Source organism: Salvelinus fontinalis, chromosome 6, assembly GCF_029448725.1.
Source record: "Salvelinus fontinalis isolate EN_2023a chromosome 6, ASM2944872v1, whole genome shotgun sequence".
In the NCBI taxonomy this organism is placed as follows: domain Eukaryota; kingdom Metazoa; phylum Chordata; class Actinopteri; order Salmoniformes; family Salmonidae; genus Salvelinus; species Salvelinus fontinalis.
This window is the reverse complement of record NC_074670.1, coordinates 83,978,886-83,996,211: the sequence shown is the minus strand read 5'-3', so window position 1 is coordinate 83,996,211 and position 17,326 is coordinate 83,978,886. Positions and strand designations below refer to the sequence as shown.

Genomic DNA, 17,326 nt, shown 5'->3' with positions numbered 1-17,326 from the left:
GGGGGGGGGCGCAGGACACAGGCAGGGTAGGTGGCAGGCGTACCCAGGCAGGCGCTAAGACAGACAGACTCTGTGGGTTTAGTTTTGTGCTGCTTTCCAATCCAAAAGCCTGGGTATCAGTCACTCCACCTCGCGGTGCACCTCTGACGCGTTCGCCCGGCAGATTGGACAAGTGCGATTGGTCTAGAAGGAAGACAAAAACCAAAAAATAAATAAATAAGTGTTAACCTGTCTATCGCACTTGGGCTCTGGTCAACAGTACTGTACTATATAGGGAATAGGGTGCCACCCTGGTTAAAAGTAGTGTACTATATAGGGAATAGGGTGCCATTTGAGACGTAACTGTAGAGTTAACGATGGATGGAATGGGCTTACCTTTAACCATTTGTCGACACACTTAGCGTGGAACTCGTGGTTGCAGGGTAATACCCTCAGTAGCTGCCTACACTCAAAGTCACTAAAGCACACAACACACCTGGAAGAGAGAACAGAGAGAACAGAGAGAGACGAGAGAGAATAGAGAGAATAGAGAGAACAGAGAGAACAGAGAGAACAGAGAGAACAGAGAGAGAATAGAGAGAAGAGAGAGAATAGAGAGAAGAGAGAGAGGAGAGAACAGAGAGCATCATCAGGCTGAAATACTGCATGTTAAACAGGACAAGACAGTTACGATGGATGGATGGAGAGATGGATGGATGGTAGGATGGATGGTAGGATGGATGGTAGGATGGATGGATGGATGGATGGAAGGATGAATGGATGGATGGAATGGATGATGGATGGATGGATGGATGGATGGATGATGGTAGGATGGATGGTAGGATGGATGGATGATGGTAGGATGGATGGTAGGATGGATGGATGATGGTAGGATGGATGGTAGGATGGATGGATGGAGGGATGGTAGGGCCGAGCGATACAACCAAAATATCATATCACAATATTGTTCACAGTATTTGATGTTATTTTATGTTTTTGAACTTGCCTACCTGGTTAAATAAAGGTGAAGTAAAAAAATGGCTAAATTAAGCATATTTGTATATGCTTAATTTCTTTTTTTACTTCACCTTTATTTAACCAGGTAGGCAAGTTGAGAACAAGTTCTCATTTACAACTGCGACCTGGCCAAGATAAAGCAAAGCAGTTCGACACAAACAACAACACAGAGTTACACATGGAATAAACAAACAGTCAATAACATGGTAGGAAAATAAGTCTATATACAATGTGAGCAAATGAGGTGAGATAAGGGAGGTAAAGCAATAAATATAAATATATATATATATAAAATAATAATAATCATCATTGTCCATGAAAAGGAAGCTAGGCTAGCGAGCAAGTTTCCTGAACAAAAATATAAAATGCAACAATATTCAATGATTTTATTGAGTTAATGTTAATATAAGGAAATCAGTCAATTGAAATAAATTAATTGGGCCCTAATCTACAGATGTCACATGACTGGGCAGGGGCACAGCCATGGGTGGGCCTGGGAGTTAGCAGACAGTAGTTAGCAGACAGTAGTTAGCAGACAGTAGTTAGCAGACAGTAGTTAGCAGACAGTAGTAAGCAGACAGTAGTTAGCAGACAGTAGTTAGCAGACAGTAGTTAGCAGACAGTAAGCAGACAGTAGTTAGCAGACAGTAGTTAGCAGACAGTAGTTAGCAGACAGTAGTTAGCAGACAGTAGTTAGCAGACAGTAGTTAGCAGACAGTAGTTAGCAGACAGTAGTTAGCAGACAGTAAGATACAAACTAATAGTGTCATTGTAGAAGGCTTGAGGAAAGCAGCACCGACATCTTGCTGTATCTGAACGTGCAGACTGCAGCGTGAACCGCAAGGAGGTGCTCATGACTCCGTGGTCCAGCAACTGCTTACTCCTTGAGTGACAGGCGCCAGGGCGTAGTGTGAGAGGGGGCAGGGCGTGGTGTGAGAGGGGGCAGGGCGTGGTGTGAGAGGGGGCAGGGCGTGGTGTGAGAGGGGGCTTGGTGTGAGAGGGGGCTTGGTGTGAGAGGGGGGGTGGTGTGAGAGGGGGCTTGGTGTGAGAGGGGGCAGGGCGTGGTGTGAGGGGGGCAGGGCGTGGTGTGAGAGGGGGCAGGGCGTGGTGTGAGAGGGGGCAGGGCGTGGTGTGAGAGGGGGCAGGGCGTGGTGTGAGAGGGGGCAGGGCGTGGTGTGAGAGGGGGCAGGGCGTGGTGTGAGAGGGGGATTGGTGTGAGAGGGGGCAGGGCGTGGTGTGAGAGGGGGCTTGGTGTGAGAGGGGGCAAGGCGTGGTGTAAGGGGGGCAGGGCGTGGTGTGAGGGGGGCAGGGCGTGGTGTGAGGGGGGCAGGGCGTGGTGTGATAGTGGGCGTGGTGTGAGAAGGGGCAGGGATTGGTGTGAGAGGGGGCTTGGTGTGAGAGGGGGCTTGGTGTGAGAGGGGGCTTGGTGTGAGAGGGGGCAGGGCGTGGTGTGAGGGGGGCAGGGCGTGGTGTGAGGGGGGGCAGGGCGTGGTGTGAGAGGGGGCAGGGCGTGGTGTGAGAGGGGGCAGGGCGTGGTGTGAGAGGGGGCAGGGCGTGGTGTGAGAGGGGGCAGGGCGTGGTGTGAGAGGGGGCAGGGCGTGGTGTGAGAGGGGGATTGGTGTGAGAGGGGGCAGGGCGTGGTGTGAGAGGGGGCTTGGTGTAAGGGGGGCAGGGCGTGGTGTGAGGGGGGCAGGGCGTGGTGTGAGGGGGGCAGGGCGTGGTGTGATAGTGGGCAGGGCGTGGTGTGAGAAGGGGCAGGGATTGGTGTGAGAGGGGGCTTGGTGTGAGAGGGGGCTTGGTGTGAGAGGGGGCTTGGTGTGAGAGGGGGCTTGGTGTGAGGGGGCAGGGCGTGGTGTGAGGGGGCAGGGCGTGGTGTGAGGGGGGGCAGGGCGTGGTGTGAGGGGGGGCAGGGCGTGGTGTGAGGGGGGGCAGGGCGTGGTGTGAGGGGGGGCAGGGCGTGGTGTGAGGGGGGGCAGGGCGTGGTGTGAGGGGGGGCAGGGCGTGGTGTGAGGGGGGCAGGGCGTGGTGTGAGGGGGGCAGGGCGTGGTGTGAGGGGGGCAGGGCGTGGTGTGAGGGGGGCAGGGCGTGGTGTGAGGGGGGCAGGGCGTGGTGTGATAGGGCGCAAGGCGTGGTGTGAGAGGGGGCAGGGCGTGGTGTGAGAGGGGGCTTGGTGTGAGAGGGGGCTTGGTGTGAGGGGGCAGGGCGTGGTGTGAGGGGGCTGGGCGTGGTGTGAGGGGGGGCAGGGCGTGGTGTGAGGGGGGGCAGGGCGTGGTGTGAGGGGGGGCAGGGCGTGGTGTGAGGGGGGGCAGGGCGTGGTGTGAGGGGGGGCAGGGCGTGGTGTGAGGGGGGGCAGGGCGTGGTGTGAGGGGGGCAGGGCGTGGTGTGAGGGGGGGCAGGGCGTGGTGTGAGGGGGGCAGGGCGTGGTGTGAGGGGGGCAGGGCGTGGTGTGAGGGGGGCAGGGCGTGGTGTGAGGGGGGCAGGGCGTGGTGTGAGGGGGGCAGGGCGTGGTGTGATAGGGCGCAAGGCGTGGTGTGAGAGGGGGCAGGGCGTGGTGTGAGAGGGGGCTTGGTGTGAGAGGGGGCAGGGCGTGGTGTGATAGGGCGCAAAGGCGTGGTGTGAGAGGGGGCAGGGCGTGGTGTGAGAGGGGGCAGGGCGTGGTGTGAGGGGGGCAGGGCGTGGTGTGAGGGGGGCAGGGCGTGGTGTGAGAGGGGGCAGGGCGTGGTGTGAGAGGGGGCAGGGCGTGGTGTGAGAGGGGGCAGGGCGTGGTGTGAGAAGTGGCAGGGCGTGTTGTGAGAAGTGGCAGGGCGTGGTGTGAGGGGGGCAGGGCGTGGTGTGAGAGGGGGCAGGGCGTGGTGTGAGAGGGGGCAGGGCGTGGTGTGAGAGGGGGCAGGGCGTGGTGTGAGAGGGGGCAGGGCGTGGTGTGAGAGGGGGCAGGGCGTGGTGTGAGAGGGGGCATGCATCAGGAGGAGAGGGAGAAAGACAACTCAAGTAGAGAACAGAGTCAAATATCTTAAATGTGATCGCGCCGGAGTTGCGTATCACATTTAACAAACCAAATAAATACCGTTGTAGAAGGTCAAGTAAAAACCCTTACCGGTCCGTGCATCAATACCGGTATATCGTAAAATACGGTATACCGCCCAGCCCTATTTAACCAGCCAGACAGATAGACGGGTGAGTGGAAGAAGAGAACAGAAGACTATCTTACAGCGTTTGTTCAGATTGATGGTTGTCGAGGTTGAACCTGTAGGATGGAAGCTGTTCAATGTCTGCCTTGGTGATTCCTCGTGGTTTAGCCTCTCCCAGACGCTCAGCCAGGTTCAGTAATGCCTGGGGGGGGGGGGGGGGGGGGGGGGTGAGAGACATACATATTCTAGGGACGGTTGTTTTTGATTAATTTTTTTATTGACCGGTATTTTCCAGCATTATCCACTAGCTTTGGAAATAGTCCTAGGAAATGGTCTTAAATTGACACAAGTTGTCTGTAATCAATTAAATAATGTCTGGTTGTGAGTGAGTGTTTGGTGGTGGTGATGGGGGTCCCCTTAAACTGCCCATATTTGACCCATTTTTAAACTACAACTTCTGTTGGAGAGGATCAGATTGAGCGAAGTGAGGTATTGAATCACTGAACTACAAATACTATTCTCTGCCAAATAAAAGGCTTTTACCATTAAGATTTGTAGAGCTACGCCTCTCCTGGCTTACGCGAAACCTCCCCACCAACAAACACTCATACACAACCAGGTATGGTTTCATTGGATTGTGTTCTAGATAAAGGCCATTTCCTAGGATTTTCTACCTGCAGCAAATCTAGTGGATAATGCTGGAAATACTGGTCAGACCTCCCCGCCCAAACAAACAAACAAACAAAACAACTGGACCTGATACACGTGCAGATAAAAACACAAAAAATACACAGAAATACACAGAAAGAAAAACCCCAGTGTGTTTTCTAAGTGTATGAATGACCTGGTCCTCTCACCTCATAGTTCTCCATCTCCACATCATCTCCATCCAGGTCCAGACTGATGGCTGGTCCCACTGCTGTAGGAGACACAGGAAGCATTGACCTGCACAGAGACAGAACAGTCACAAATCAAATCAAAGTTTATTTGTTATGTGCGCCGAATACAACAGGTGTAGTAGACCTCACAGTGAAATGCTGAATACAACAGGTGTAGTAGACCTCACAGTGAAATGCTGAATACAACAGGTGTAGTAGACCTCACAGTGAAACGCTGAATACGACAGGTGTAGTAGACCTCACAGTGAAATGCTGAATACAACAGGTGTAGTAGACCTCACAGTGAAATGCTGAATACAACAGGTGTAGTAGACCTCACAGTGAAATGCTGAATACAACAGGTGTAGTAGACCTTACAGTGAAATGCTGAATACAACAGGTGTAGTAGACCTTACAGTGAAATGCTGAATACAACAGGTGTAGTAGACCTTACAGTGAAATGCTGAATACGACAGGTGTAGTAGACCTTACAGTGAAATGCTGAATACGACAGGTGTAGTAGACCTCACAGTAAAATGCTGAATACGACAGGTGTAGTAGACCTTACAGTGAAATGCTGAATACAACAGGTGTAGTAGACCTTACAGTGAAATGCTGAATACGACAGGTGTAGTAGACCTCACAGTGAAATGCTGAATACGACAGGTGTAGTAGACCTCACAGTGAAATGCTGAATACAACAGGTGTAGTAGACCTCACAGTGAAATGCTGAATACAACAGGTGTAGTAGACCTTACAGTGAACTGCTGAATACAACAGGTGTAGTAGACCTTACAGTGAACTGCTGAATACAACAGGTGTAGACCTTACAGTGAAATGCTGAATACAACAGGTGTAGTAGCCCTTACAGTGAAATGCTGAATACAACAGGTGTAGTAGACCTCACAGTGAAATGCTGAATACAACAGGTGTAGTAGACCTCACAGTGAAATGCTGAATACAACAGGTGTAGTAGACCTTGCAGTGAAATGCTGAATACAACAGGTGTAGTAGACCTCACAGTGAAATGCTGAATACAACAGGTGTAGTAGACCTCACAGTGAAATGCTGAATACAACAGGTGTAGTAGACCTCACAGTGAAATGCTGAATACAACAGGTGTAGTAGACCTCGCAGTGAAATGCTGAATACAACAGGTGTAGTAGACCTTGCAGTGAAATGCTGAATACAACAGGTGTAGTAGACCTTGCAGTGAAATGCTGAATACAACAGGTGTAGTAGACCTTGCAGTGAAATGCTGAATACAACAGGTGTAGTAGACCTTACAGTGAAATGCTGAATACAACAGGTGTAGTAGACCTCACAGTGAAATGCTGAATACAACAGGTGTAGTAGACCTCACAGTGAAATGCTGAATACAACAGGTGTAGTAGACCTTGCAGTGAAATGCTGAATACAACAGGTGTAGTAGCCCTTACAGTGAAATGCTGAATACAACAGGTGTAGTAGACCTTACAGTGAAATGCTGAATACAACAGGTGTAGTAGACCTTACAGTGAAATGCTGAATACAACAGGTGTAGTAGACCTTACAGTGAAATGCTGAATACAACAGGTGTAGTAGACCTCACAGTGAAATGCCGAATACAACAGGTGTAGTAGACCTTACAGTGAAATGCTTACTTACAGGCTCTAACCAGTAGTGCAAAAAAGGTATTAGGTTTACAATAGAGAAGTAATGAAATAAAACAACAGTAAAAAGACAGGCTATATACAGTAGCGAGGCTATATACAGTAGAGAGGCTATATACAGTAGCGAGGCTATTTACAGTAGAGGGGCTATATACAGTATCGAGGCTATTTACAGTATCGAGGCTATTTACAGTAGAGAGGCTATATACAGTAGCGAGGCTATATACAGTAGAGAGGCTACATACAGTAGAGAGGCTATTTACAGTAGAGGGGCTATATACAGTATCGAGGCTATTTACAGTATCGAGGCTATTTACAGTAGAGGGGCTATTTACAGTAGAGGGGCTATTTACAGTAGAGGGGCTATTTACAGTAGAGAGGCTATTTACAGTAGAGAGGCTATATACAGTAGAGAGGCTATTTACAGTAGAGAGGCTACATACAGTAGCGAGGCTACATACAGTAGCGAGGCTACATACAGTAGCGAGGCTATATACAGTAGAGGCTATAGACAGTAGACAGGCTATAGACAGTAGAGAGGCTATATACAGTAGAGAGGCTATATACAGTAGAGAGGCTACATACAGTAGAGAGGCTACATACAGTAGAGAGGCTACATACAGTAGAGAGGCTATATACTGTAGTGAGGATATATACAGTAGAGAGGCTATATACAGTAGAGAGGCTATATACAATAGAGAGGCTATATACAGTAGCGAGGCTATATACAGTAGAGAGGCTATATACAGTAGCGAGGCTATTTACAGTAGAGAGGCTATTTACAGTAGAGGGGCTATATACAGTAGAGAGGCTATTTACAGTATCGAGGCTATTTACAGTATCGAGGCTATTTACAGTATCGGGGCTATTTACAGTATCGGGGCTATTTACAGTATCGGGGCTATTTACAGTATCGGGGCTATTTACAGTATCGGGGCTATTTACAGTATCGGGGCTATTTACAGTAGAGTGGCTATTTACAGTAGAGTGGCTATTTACAGTAGAGTGGCTATTTACAGTAGAGGGGCTATTTACAGTAGAGGGGCTATTTACAGTAGAGGGGCTATTTACAGTAGAGGGGCTATTTACAGTAGAGGGGCTATTTACAGTAGAGGGGCTATTTACAGTAGAGGGGCTATTTACAGTAGAGAGGCTATATACAGTAGAGAGGCTATTTACAGTAGAGAGGCTATATACAGTAGAGAGGCTATTTACAGTAGAGAGGCTACTTACAGTAGAGAGGCTATATACAGTAGAGAGGCTATTTACAGTAGAGAGGCTACTTACAGTAGAGAGGCTACATACAGTAGCGAGGCTACATACAGTAGCGAGGCTATATACAGTAGAGAGGCTATATACAGTAGAGAGGCTATATACAGTAGAGAGGCTATATACAGTAGAGAGGCTATAGACAGTAGCGAGGCTATATACAGTAGAGGCTATATACAGTAGCGAGGCTATATACAGTAGAGGCTATATACAGTAGACAGGCTATATACAGTAGACAGGCTATAGACAGTAGACAGGCTATAGACAGTAGACAGGCTATAGACAGTAGACAGGCTATAGACAGTAGACAGGCTATAGACAGTAGCGAGGCTACATACAGACACCGGTTAGTCAGGCTGATTGAGGTAGTATGTAGATATGGTTAAAGTGACTATGCATATATGATGAACAGAGAGTAGCAGTAGTGTAAAAGAGGGGTTGGGGGGTGGTGGGAGGCGGGACACAATGCAGATAGCCCGGTTAGCCAATGTGCAGGAGCACTGGTTGGTCGGCCCAATTGAGGTAGTATGTACATGAATGTATAGTTAAAGTGACTATGCATATATGACAAACGGAGAGTAGCAGCAGCGTAAAAAGAGGGGTTTGGGGGGGCGGGGGACACAGACCAAATGGAGACATGACACTTGGGATGTGGAAAAAGGCCATTTTATTGTTGAAGTGGAAATAAATATTCCACTTTTGCGCAACTGAGTGTACAGTACAGTGGTGGGCCGTCAGGGCCTGCAAGGCCTTCTCTGCTGGCCTAAACATCATCAGAATATAATTTTTTTTTTTAATATATATATTTTCCCACAAATATGTATTAAATTATTCCCCAGATTAAGAGTTATACTCTTCATTTCATAGCTTTCCTCTTGGTTGCACTGCTTCCAGCCCCAGGTTGAGATTTGGAGGGCTGGTCTTTATGTTAGATCTTTTATCCAATCATATTCAGCCATCATGTGTTGCCAGGGGTCTAAAATCTGCCCTCAGGGCTTCAGAATCAACAGTGCGGGCGCTTGTAGCTTATAGTGAATGGAAATGAAAATTTAGTGTCAACCAATCAGCTTTAGAGTTGGCTATTGTACGCCTGCTGGCTGGCTCCAGTGTTATACAGGAGCCAGCTAGCAGGCGTAGTGCGTGCACGTCTTTTGATTGGATTACCAATATTGAGAGGCAGGTCCTATGGGCAGGTCTATGCAGATCTAGGAAACTGAATTTGATAAACAAATTAATTTGCGTACTACTAAGCTGTTTTTTCAACCCACAATGGCGGAAGGAGGAGAAGATATCGATTTGGTCGAGGATATAATTATAAACGCCATTCTCAAGACGAACTTTTCAAGAAAAGTTAGACATTGTAAGGAGAGGTCGCCCGACGCCGACGCTACAAAGCCTGTCACAGGCGGGAAAGGGGTTTGTTCGCTCGCCACTTTCAAAGTTCCAACTACGAGCGCTATGGCTCCGAGAAGCACTGCAAACTGTACTGCTGGGAATGCCTATTATTTGCAAGTGATTGATTTGGTGTTTGGAGCCACACTGGCTTTGCAAACTTGAGTTGTCTAACCAAGGCAGCAACGAGACACCAAAGTACAGCTGGGCACTAACAAGCAATGGTGCTTTTGGGGACACCGGAGTGGATCAACAGCTCAACGAACAAACGCGCAGAGCAACGGAGCTGCACAATGAAAAGGTGAAGGGAAATATTGAAAAGACTCATTGATTCCCAAAATGTCAATTTGTCAATTTCAAGGTGACGCAACGCCTGGTTATACCGCGTTTCTGTCTAAATGTATAGTGTCTAGAGCCATGGCATCATAATGATGGTAATAAGAGGTGGATTAATTCGGGTGGGACTGTGTAGTACCTCACTGAAGGCCCAGGCCCCAGGCCCAGCGTTTCTGTCTAAATGTATAGTGTCTAGAGCCATGGCATCATAATGATGGTAATAAGAGGTGGATTAATTCGGGTGGGACTGTGTAGTACCTCACTGAAGGCCCAGGCCCCAGGCCCAGCGTTTCTGTCTAAATGTATAGTGTCTAGAGCCATGGCATCATAATGATGGTAATAAGAGGTGGATTCATTCGGGTGGGACTGTGTAGTACCTCACTGAAGGCCCAGGCCCCAGGCCCAGCGTTTCTGTCTAAATGTATAGTGTCTAATGGCATCATAATGATGGTAATAAGAGGTGGATTAATTCGGGTGGGACTGTGTAGTACTGAAGGCCCAGGCCCCAGGCACGCCACTGGTACAGTATACATCTCACGTTAAACGGTAGTACAATTATTGTAAGTCGTGAATGACCTCGGGTCAATGAAAAGCGTATGTGTATCATTACATTCTTTATTCATTTCATACTCACAGGAAGTACGGCAGGAAGCCTGGGTAGTAGGGAGGTGGGAGCGGCGGGGGCAGGGGCTGCTGTAACCGGTACCTGTGGCCACTGACACGTCGCGGCAGCATCTGGGGGTATGGCTGAACAGGAGACAGACGAGAGATGTATAATTGTTAACATGGTGGTGGGGAACTATCCTACGGAAGTGGCTGGTTATTTAAAAACGGTCATTACGCCAGCTCTGGAGATTTAGAGAGTTCTACAATCTGACATCTGACCACTAGGAAGGGTTAGTCTGAGCTGGTTAGATGAAGGGTTAGTCTGAGCTGGTTAGATGAAGGGTTAGTCTGAGCTGGTTAGATGAAGGGTTAGTCTGAGCTGGTTAGATGAAGGGTTAGTCTGAGCTGGTTAGATGAAGGGTTAGTCTGAGCTGGTTAGATGAAGGGTTAGTCTGACCTGGTTAGATGAAGGGTTAGTCTGAGCTGGTTAGATGAAGGGTTAGTCTGAGCTGGTTAGATGAAGGGTTAGTCTGAGCTGGTTAGATGAAGGGTTAGTCTGAGCTGGTTAGATGAAGGGTTAGTCTGACCTGGTTAGATGAAGGGTTAGTCTGACCTGGTTAGATGAAGGGTTAGTCTGAGCTGGTTAGATGAAGGGTTAGTCTGACCTGGTTAGATGAAGGGTTAGTCTGAGCTGGTTAGATGAAGGGTTAGTCTGAGCTGGTTAGATGAAGGGTTAGTCTGACCTGGTTAGATGAAGGGTTAGTCTGACCTGGTTAGATGAAGGGTTAGTCTGAGCTGGTTAGATGAAGGGTTAGTCTGACCTGGTTAGATGAAGGGTTAGTCTGACCTGGTTAGATGAAGGGTTAGTCTGAGCTGGTTAGAGTCTGACCACTAGGAAGTGTTAGTCTGAGCTGGCTAGTTAACCAGGTAGCTCTTCAGGAAGGCCATTCTACTGACAATGTTTGTCCATGGAGATTGCATGGCTGTGTGCTCGATTTTATACACCGGTCAGCAACGGGTGTGGCTGAAATAGCTAAATCCACTAATTTGAAGGGGTGTCCACATACTTTTGATCACGTAGTATAGTTTGACTTCTCGTTAATTATTTGATTTTATCTCTAGAAAAAGGGGCATTAGGCTCAACAACAAAACAAAAATCAGCTAAACGGAATTCAAGTAACTGAACCGACATCGGACAATTAGCTATTTAATAACCGGAAGAAAATAAATAAATACATTTTGGTTAATCGCTCAGCACTAATATGTACCTCTAACTTCCTTCATACTGGACACAGAGACAAAACAATGGTGTCCACAAGTTCATCAGACTATGGGGAAGTAGATAAAGGACCTCACTGCCAAAATCCCCAAGTATCCCCTTTAATAATGTAATAAAATACGTTCATTACTCAAAATATGGAGTTTCGATTAGCAACTATAGAAATGAACTGCCGTCACCATGGGGATGTACTTCCAAAAGGTCTAAAAATCAAATGTCCAAGCAAAGCAATCCCCCCCACCCCCCACTTGGTGAATGGGAGCTTCAATTGGTGCTTTTTGGACATTAGAAAGGTCTCTAACACACAGATACTAGTTCAGCTAGCTAGCTCTGTGAGGTAAAGTCTTACCACTGGGAAGGGCAGGTGGGAGGTAAAGTCTTACCACTGAGAAGGGCAGGTGGGAGGTAAAGCCTTACCACTGAGAAGGGCAGGTGTGAGGTAAAGCCTTACCACTGGGAAGGGCAGGTGTGAGGTAAAGCCTTACCACTGAGAAGGGCAGGTGTGAGGTAAAGCCTTACCACTGGGAAGGGCAGGTGTGAGGTAAAGCCTTACCATTGGGAAGGGCAGGTGTGAGGTAAAGCCTTACCACTGAGAAGGGCAGGTGTGAGGTAAAGCCTTACCACTGAGAAGGGCAGGTGTGAGGTAAAGCCTTACCACTGGGAAGGGCAGGTGTGAGGTAAAGCCTTACCATTGGGAAGGGCAGGTGTGAGGTAAAGCCTTACCACTGAGAAGGGCAGGTGTGAGGTAAAGCCTTACCACTGAGAAGGGCAGGTGTGAGGTAAAGCCTTACCACTGAGAAGGGCAGGTGTGAGGTAAAGTCTTACCACTGGGAAGGGAATCTCCTGGTGCAGAGGCTCCTGAGGGAGGTACTGGAGGGGGACAGAGGGAGGCATCGCTGGTGGGTGGTGGTGACTCGAGGCAGGGTAAGAGAACGTTCCTAATGGATGCTGGTCCCCCCTGAGGTCCACTTCATTCTCTACCCTCTGGAGAGGCTGACGGACGGGAGAGAGAGAACTAAAACAGTCAGTGATGGGTTTTATACAATTCTAACTCCGACTGGTTCCTTTTTAATTAAAATGTGGATCAACTACTATACAGAAAGTACATACAGAAAGTACCACTGAAAGGAATATAAATATTGGGTTAATACATTCTAACTAAATCCTAGGCGACTCATCACTTTCTTTATTTTTTTTATTAATGTGGATCAACTACTGTGTGTGTGTGTGTGTGTGTGTGTGTGTGTGTGTGTGTGTGTGTGTGTGTGTGTGTGTGTGTGTACTGGATGACGAGGCGTTCGTTATAAAGTCATTCCAATGTTATTCGTAACGGACATGATTTCGTCCTAAATGCCACTCCATTCTCTACATCAGGTAAACTATAACCTCCGGGAGGTAAAAAAATATATACTATTTTGGGTTGAAAAACTCTCCAGGCCACTCTTGAACATCTACAACCTGATATAAAGTATTTATACATTGTAATGGACATACAATGCCTTCAGAAAGTATTCAAACTCTTTGATTTTTCCCCCCCAAATGTGTTACAGACAGAATTAAACATTTATTAAATTGAGATTGTGTCACTGGTCTACACACAATACCCCATAAAATGTGGAATTATGTTTTTAGAAGACAAAAAAATAATAATTACAAATGAAAAGCTGAAATGTCTTGAGTCTTTGTTATGGCAAGCTTAAATAAGTTCTGGAGTAAATGTCTTAACGAGTCACACAAAGTTGCATGGACTCACTGTGTTCATGATGACTACCACAACTCTGTACCCCACACATACAATTATCTGTAAGGTCCCTCAGTCCAGCAGTGAATTTCAAAACAAAAATCAGGGAGGTTTATCCAATGCCTCATAAAGAAGGCCACCGATTGGTAGATGGGTAAACATAAAAAGCAGACATTGAATATCCCTTTGAGCATGGTGAAGTTATTCATTACACTCTGAATGGTGTATCAATACACCCAGTCACTACAAAGATTCAGGCGTCCTTCCTAACTAAGTTGCCGGAGAGGAAGGAAACCGCTCAGGGATTTCACCATGAGGCCAATGATGACTGAAAACAATTGTAAATCTCCCACTCCAGAGCAAGGAAGTGTGAGGGGGAAATGATTGCCGACCCCTCCCACCCCCTCTACCAAAAATTCACCTCTGGCAGGCGTTCACCTCTGGCAGGCAACTCAAGTTTGCCAAAAAGCAAATGGATGATCATCAAGACTCTTGGAAGGATGTTCTACGGACAGATGAGTCAAAATAATAACTTTTTTTGGAAACATGGGTCCCATTATGCCAGGCGAAAACCAAACACTGCATTCCACAGTAAGAACCTCATACCAACGGTCAAGCGTGGTGGTTGTAGTGTGATGGTTTGGGGTCAGCATGGTGGTGGTAGTAGTGTGATGGTTTGGGGTCCAGCATGGTGGTGGTAGTGGGATGGTTTGGGGTCAGCATGGTGGTGGTAGTGTGATGGTTTGGGGTCAGCATGGTGGTGGGAGTGTGATGGTTTGGGGTCCAGCATGGTGGTGGGAGTGTGATGGTTTGGGGTCCAGCATGGTGGTGGTAGTGTGATGGTTTGGGGGTCAGCATGGTGGTGGTAGTGTGATGGTTTGGGGGTCAGCATGGTGGTGGTAGTGTGATGGTTTGGGGTCAGCATGGTGGTGGTAGTGTGATGGTTTGGGGTCAGCATGGTGGTGGTAGTGTGATGGTTTGGGGTCAGCATGGTGGTGGTAGTGTGATGGTTTGGGGTCAGCATGGTGGTGGTAGTGTGATGGTTTGGGGTCAGCATGGTGGTGGTAGTGTGATGGTTTGGGGTCAGCATGGTGGTGGTAGTGTGATGGTTTGGGGTCAGCATGGTGGTGGTAGTGTGAGGGTTTGGGGTCAGCATGGTGGTGGTAGTGTGATGGTTTGGGGTCAGCATGGTGGTGGTAGTGTGATGGTTTGGGGTCAGCATGGTGGTGGTAGTGTGATGGTTTGGGGTCAGCATGGTGGTGGTAGTGTGATGGTTTGGGGTCAGCATGGTGGTGGTAGTGTGATGGTTTGGGGTCAGCATGGTGGTGGTAGTGTGATGGTTTGGGGTCAGCATGGTGGTGGTAGTGTGATGGTTTGGGGTCAGCATGGTGGTGGTAGTGTGATGGTTTGGGGTCAGCATGGTGGTGTGATGGTTAGGGGTCAGCATGGTGGTGGTAGTGTGATGCTTTGGGGTCAGCATGGTGGTGGTAGTGTGATGCTTTGGGGTCAGCATAGTGGTGGTAGTGTGATGGTTTGGGGTCAGCATGGTGGTGGTAGTGGGATGTTTGGGGTCAGCATGGTGGTGGTAGTAGTGTGATGGTTTGGGGTCCAGCATGGTGGTGGTAGTAGTGTGATGGTTTGGGGGTCAGCATGGTGGTGGTAGTAGTGTGATGGTTTGGGGTCAGCATGGTGGTGGTAGTAGTGTGATGGTTTGGGGTCAGCATGGTGGTGGTAGTAGTGTGATGGTTTGGGGTCAGCATGGTGGTGGTAGTAGTGTGATGGTTTGGGGTCAGCATGGTGGTGGTAGTAGTGTGATGGTTTGGGGTCAGCATGGTGGTGGTAGTAGTGTGATGGTTTGGGGTCAGCATGGTGGTGGTAGTGTGATGGTTTGGGGTCAGCATGGTGGTGGTAGTGTGATGGTTTGGGGTCAGCATGGTGGTGGTAGTGTGATGGTTTGGGGTCAGCATGGTGGTGGTAGTGTGATGGTTTGAGGATGGTGGTGGTAGTGTGATGGTTTGAGGATGGTGGTGGTAGTGTGATGGTTTGGGGTCAGCATGGTGGTGGTAGTGTGATGGTTTGGGGTCAGCATGGTGGTGGTAGTGTGATGGTTTGGGGTCCAGCATGGTGGTGGTAGTGTGATGGTTTGGGGTCCAGCATGGTGGTGGTAGTGTGATGGTTTGGGGTCAGCATGGTGGTAGTGTGATGGTTTGGGGTCAGCATGGTGGTGGTGGTGTGATGGTTTGGGGTCCAGCATGGTGGTGGTAGTGTGATGGTTTGGGGCCAGCATGGTGGTGGTAGTGTGATGGTTTGGGGCCAGCATGGTGGTGGTAGTGTGATGGTTTGGGGTCAGCATGGTGGTGGTAGTGTGATGGTTTGGGGTCAGCATGGTGGTGGTAGTGTGATGGTTTGGGGTCAGCATGGTGGTGGTAGTGTGATGGTTTGGGGTCAGCATGGTGGTGGTAGTGTGATGGTTTGGGGTCAGCATGGTGGTGGTAGTGTGATGGTTTGGGGTCAGCATGGTGGTGGTAGTGTGATGGTTTGGGGTCCAGCATGGTGGTGGTAGTAGTGTGATGGTTTGGGGTCAGCATGGTGGTGGTAGTAGTGTGATGGTTTGGGGTCAGCATGGTGGTGGTAGTAGTGTGATGGTTTGGGGTCAGCATGGTGGTGGTAGTAGTGTGATGGTTTGGGGTCAGCATGGTGGTGGTAGTAGTGTGATGGTTTGGGGTCAGCATGGTGGTGGTAGTGTGATGGTTTGGGGTCAGCATGGTGGTGGTAGTGTGATGGTTTGGGGTCAGCATGGTGGTGGTAGTGTGATGGTTTGGGGTCAGCATGGTGGTGGTAGTGTGATGGTTTGGGGTCAGCATGGTGGTGGTAGTGTGATGGTTTGGGGTCAGCATGGTGGTGGTAGTGTGATGGTTTGGGGTCAGCATGGTGGTAGTAGTGTGATGGTTTGGGGTCAGCATGGTGGTGGTAGTAGTGTGATGGTTTGGGGTCCAGCATGGTGGTGGTAGTGGGATGGTTTGGGGTCAGCATGGTGGTGGTAGTGTGATGGTTTGGGGTCAGCATGGTGGTGGTAGTGTGAGGGTTTGGGGTCAGCATGGTGGTGGTAGTGTGATGGTTTGGGGTCAGCATGGTGGTGGTAGTGTGATGGTTTGGGGTCAGCATGGTGGTGGTAGTGTGATGGTTTGGGGTCAGCATGGTGGTGGTAGTGTGATGGTTTGGGGTCAGCATGGTGGTGGTAGTGTGATGGTTTGGGGTCAGCATGGTGGTGGTAGTGTGATGGTTTGGGGTCAGCATGGTGGTGTGATTGTTAGGGGTCAGCATGGTGGTGGTAGTGTGATGCTTTGGGGTCAGCATGGTGGTGGTAGTGTGATGCTTTGGGGTCAGCATAGTGGTGGTAGTGTGATGGTTTGGGGTCAGCATGGTGGTGGTAGTGGGATGGTTTGGGGTCAGCATGGTGGTGGTAGTAGTGTGATGGTTTGGGGTCCAGCATGGTGGTGGTAGTAGTGTGATGGTTTGGGGGTCAGCATGGTGGTGGTAGTGTGATGGTTTGGGGTCAGCATGGTGGTGGTAGTAGTGTGATGGTTTGGGGTCAGCATGGTGGTGGTAGTAGTGTGATGGTTTGGGGTCAGCATGGTGGTGGTAGTGTGATGGTTTGGGGTCAGCATGGTGGTGGTAGTGTGATGGTTTGGGGTCAGCATGGTGGTGGTAGTGTGATGGTTTGGGGTCAGCATGGTGGTGGTAGTGTGATGGTTTGGGGTCAGCATGGTGGTAGTAGTGTGATGGTTTGGGGTCAGCATGGTGGTGGTAGTAGTGTGATGGTTTGGGGTCCAGCATGGTGGTGGTAGTGGGATGGTTTGGGGTCAGCATGGTGGTGGTAGTGTGATGGTTTGGGGTCAGCATGGTGGTGGTAGTGTGAGGGTTTGGGGTCAGCATGGTGGTGGTAGTGTGATGGTTTGGGGTCAGCATGGTGGTGGTAGTGTGATGGTTTGGGGTCAGCATGGTGGTGGTAGTGTGATGGTTTGGGGTCAGCATGGTGGTGGTAGTGT

The 17,326-nt window shown here is 49.1% G+C and overlaps 1 protein-coding gene across 7 annotated transcripts in view; it reads right to left on the bottom strand.

Moving 5' to 3' along the window:
* LOC129858544 (RING finger protein 44-like) overlaps positions 1–17,326 on the bottom strand; it is a 52,081-nt gene that overhangs the window by 1,161 nt on the left and 33,594 nt on the right. For 6 of the 7 annotated variants that reach the window (XM_055927858.1, XM_055927855.1, XM_055927859.1 and 3 more), the window contains 6 exons: positions 12,362–12,529; positions 10,286–10,398; positions 4,982–5,069; positions 4,205–4,326; positions 376–475; positions 1–183 (listed from right to left, as the gene is read on the bottom strand). The exon at positions 1–183 is cut by the window's left edge and continues 1,161 nt beyond it. In XM_055927858.1, coding sequence (XP_055783833.1) covers positions 121–183; positions 376–475; positions 4,205–4,326; positions 4,982–5,069; positions 10,286–10,398; positions 12,362–12,529 — 654 coding nt within the window. In that variant the 3' untranslated portion in view covers positions 1–120. Of the gene's footprint in view, positions 184–375; positions 476–4,200; positions 4,327–4,981; positions 5,070–10,285; positions 10,399–12,361; positions 12,530–17,326 lie in introns of those variants that run through there. The other variant, XM_055927860.1, reaches the window with a different exon arrangement.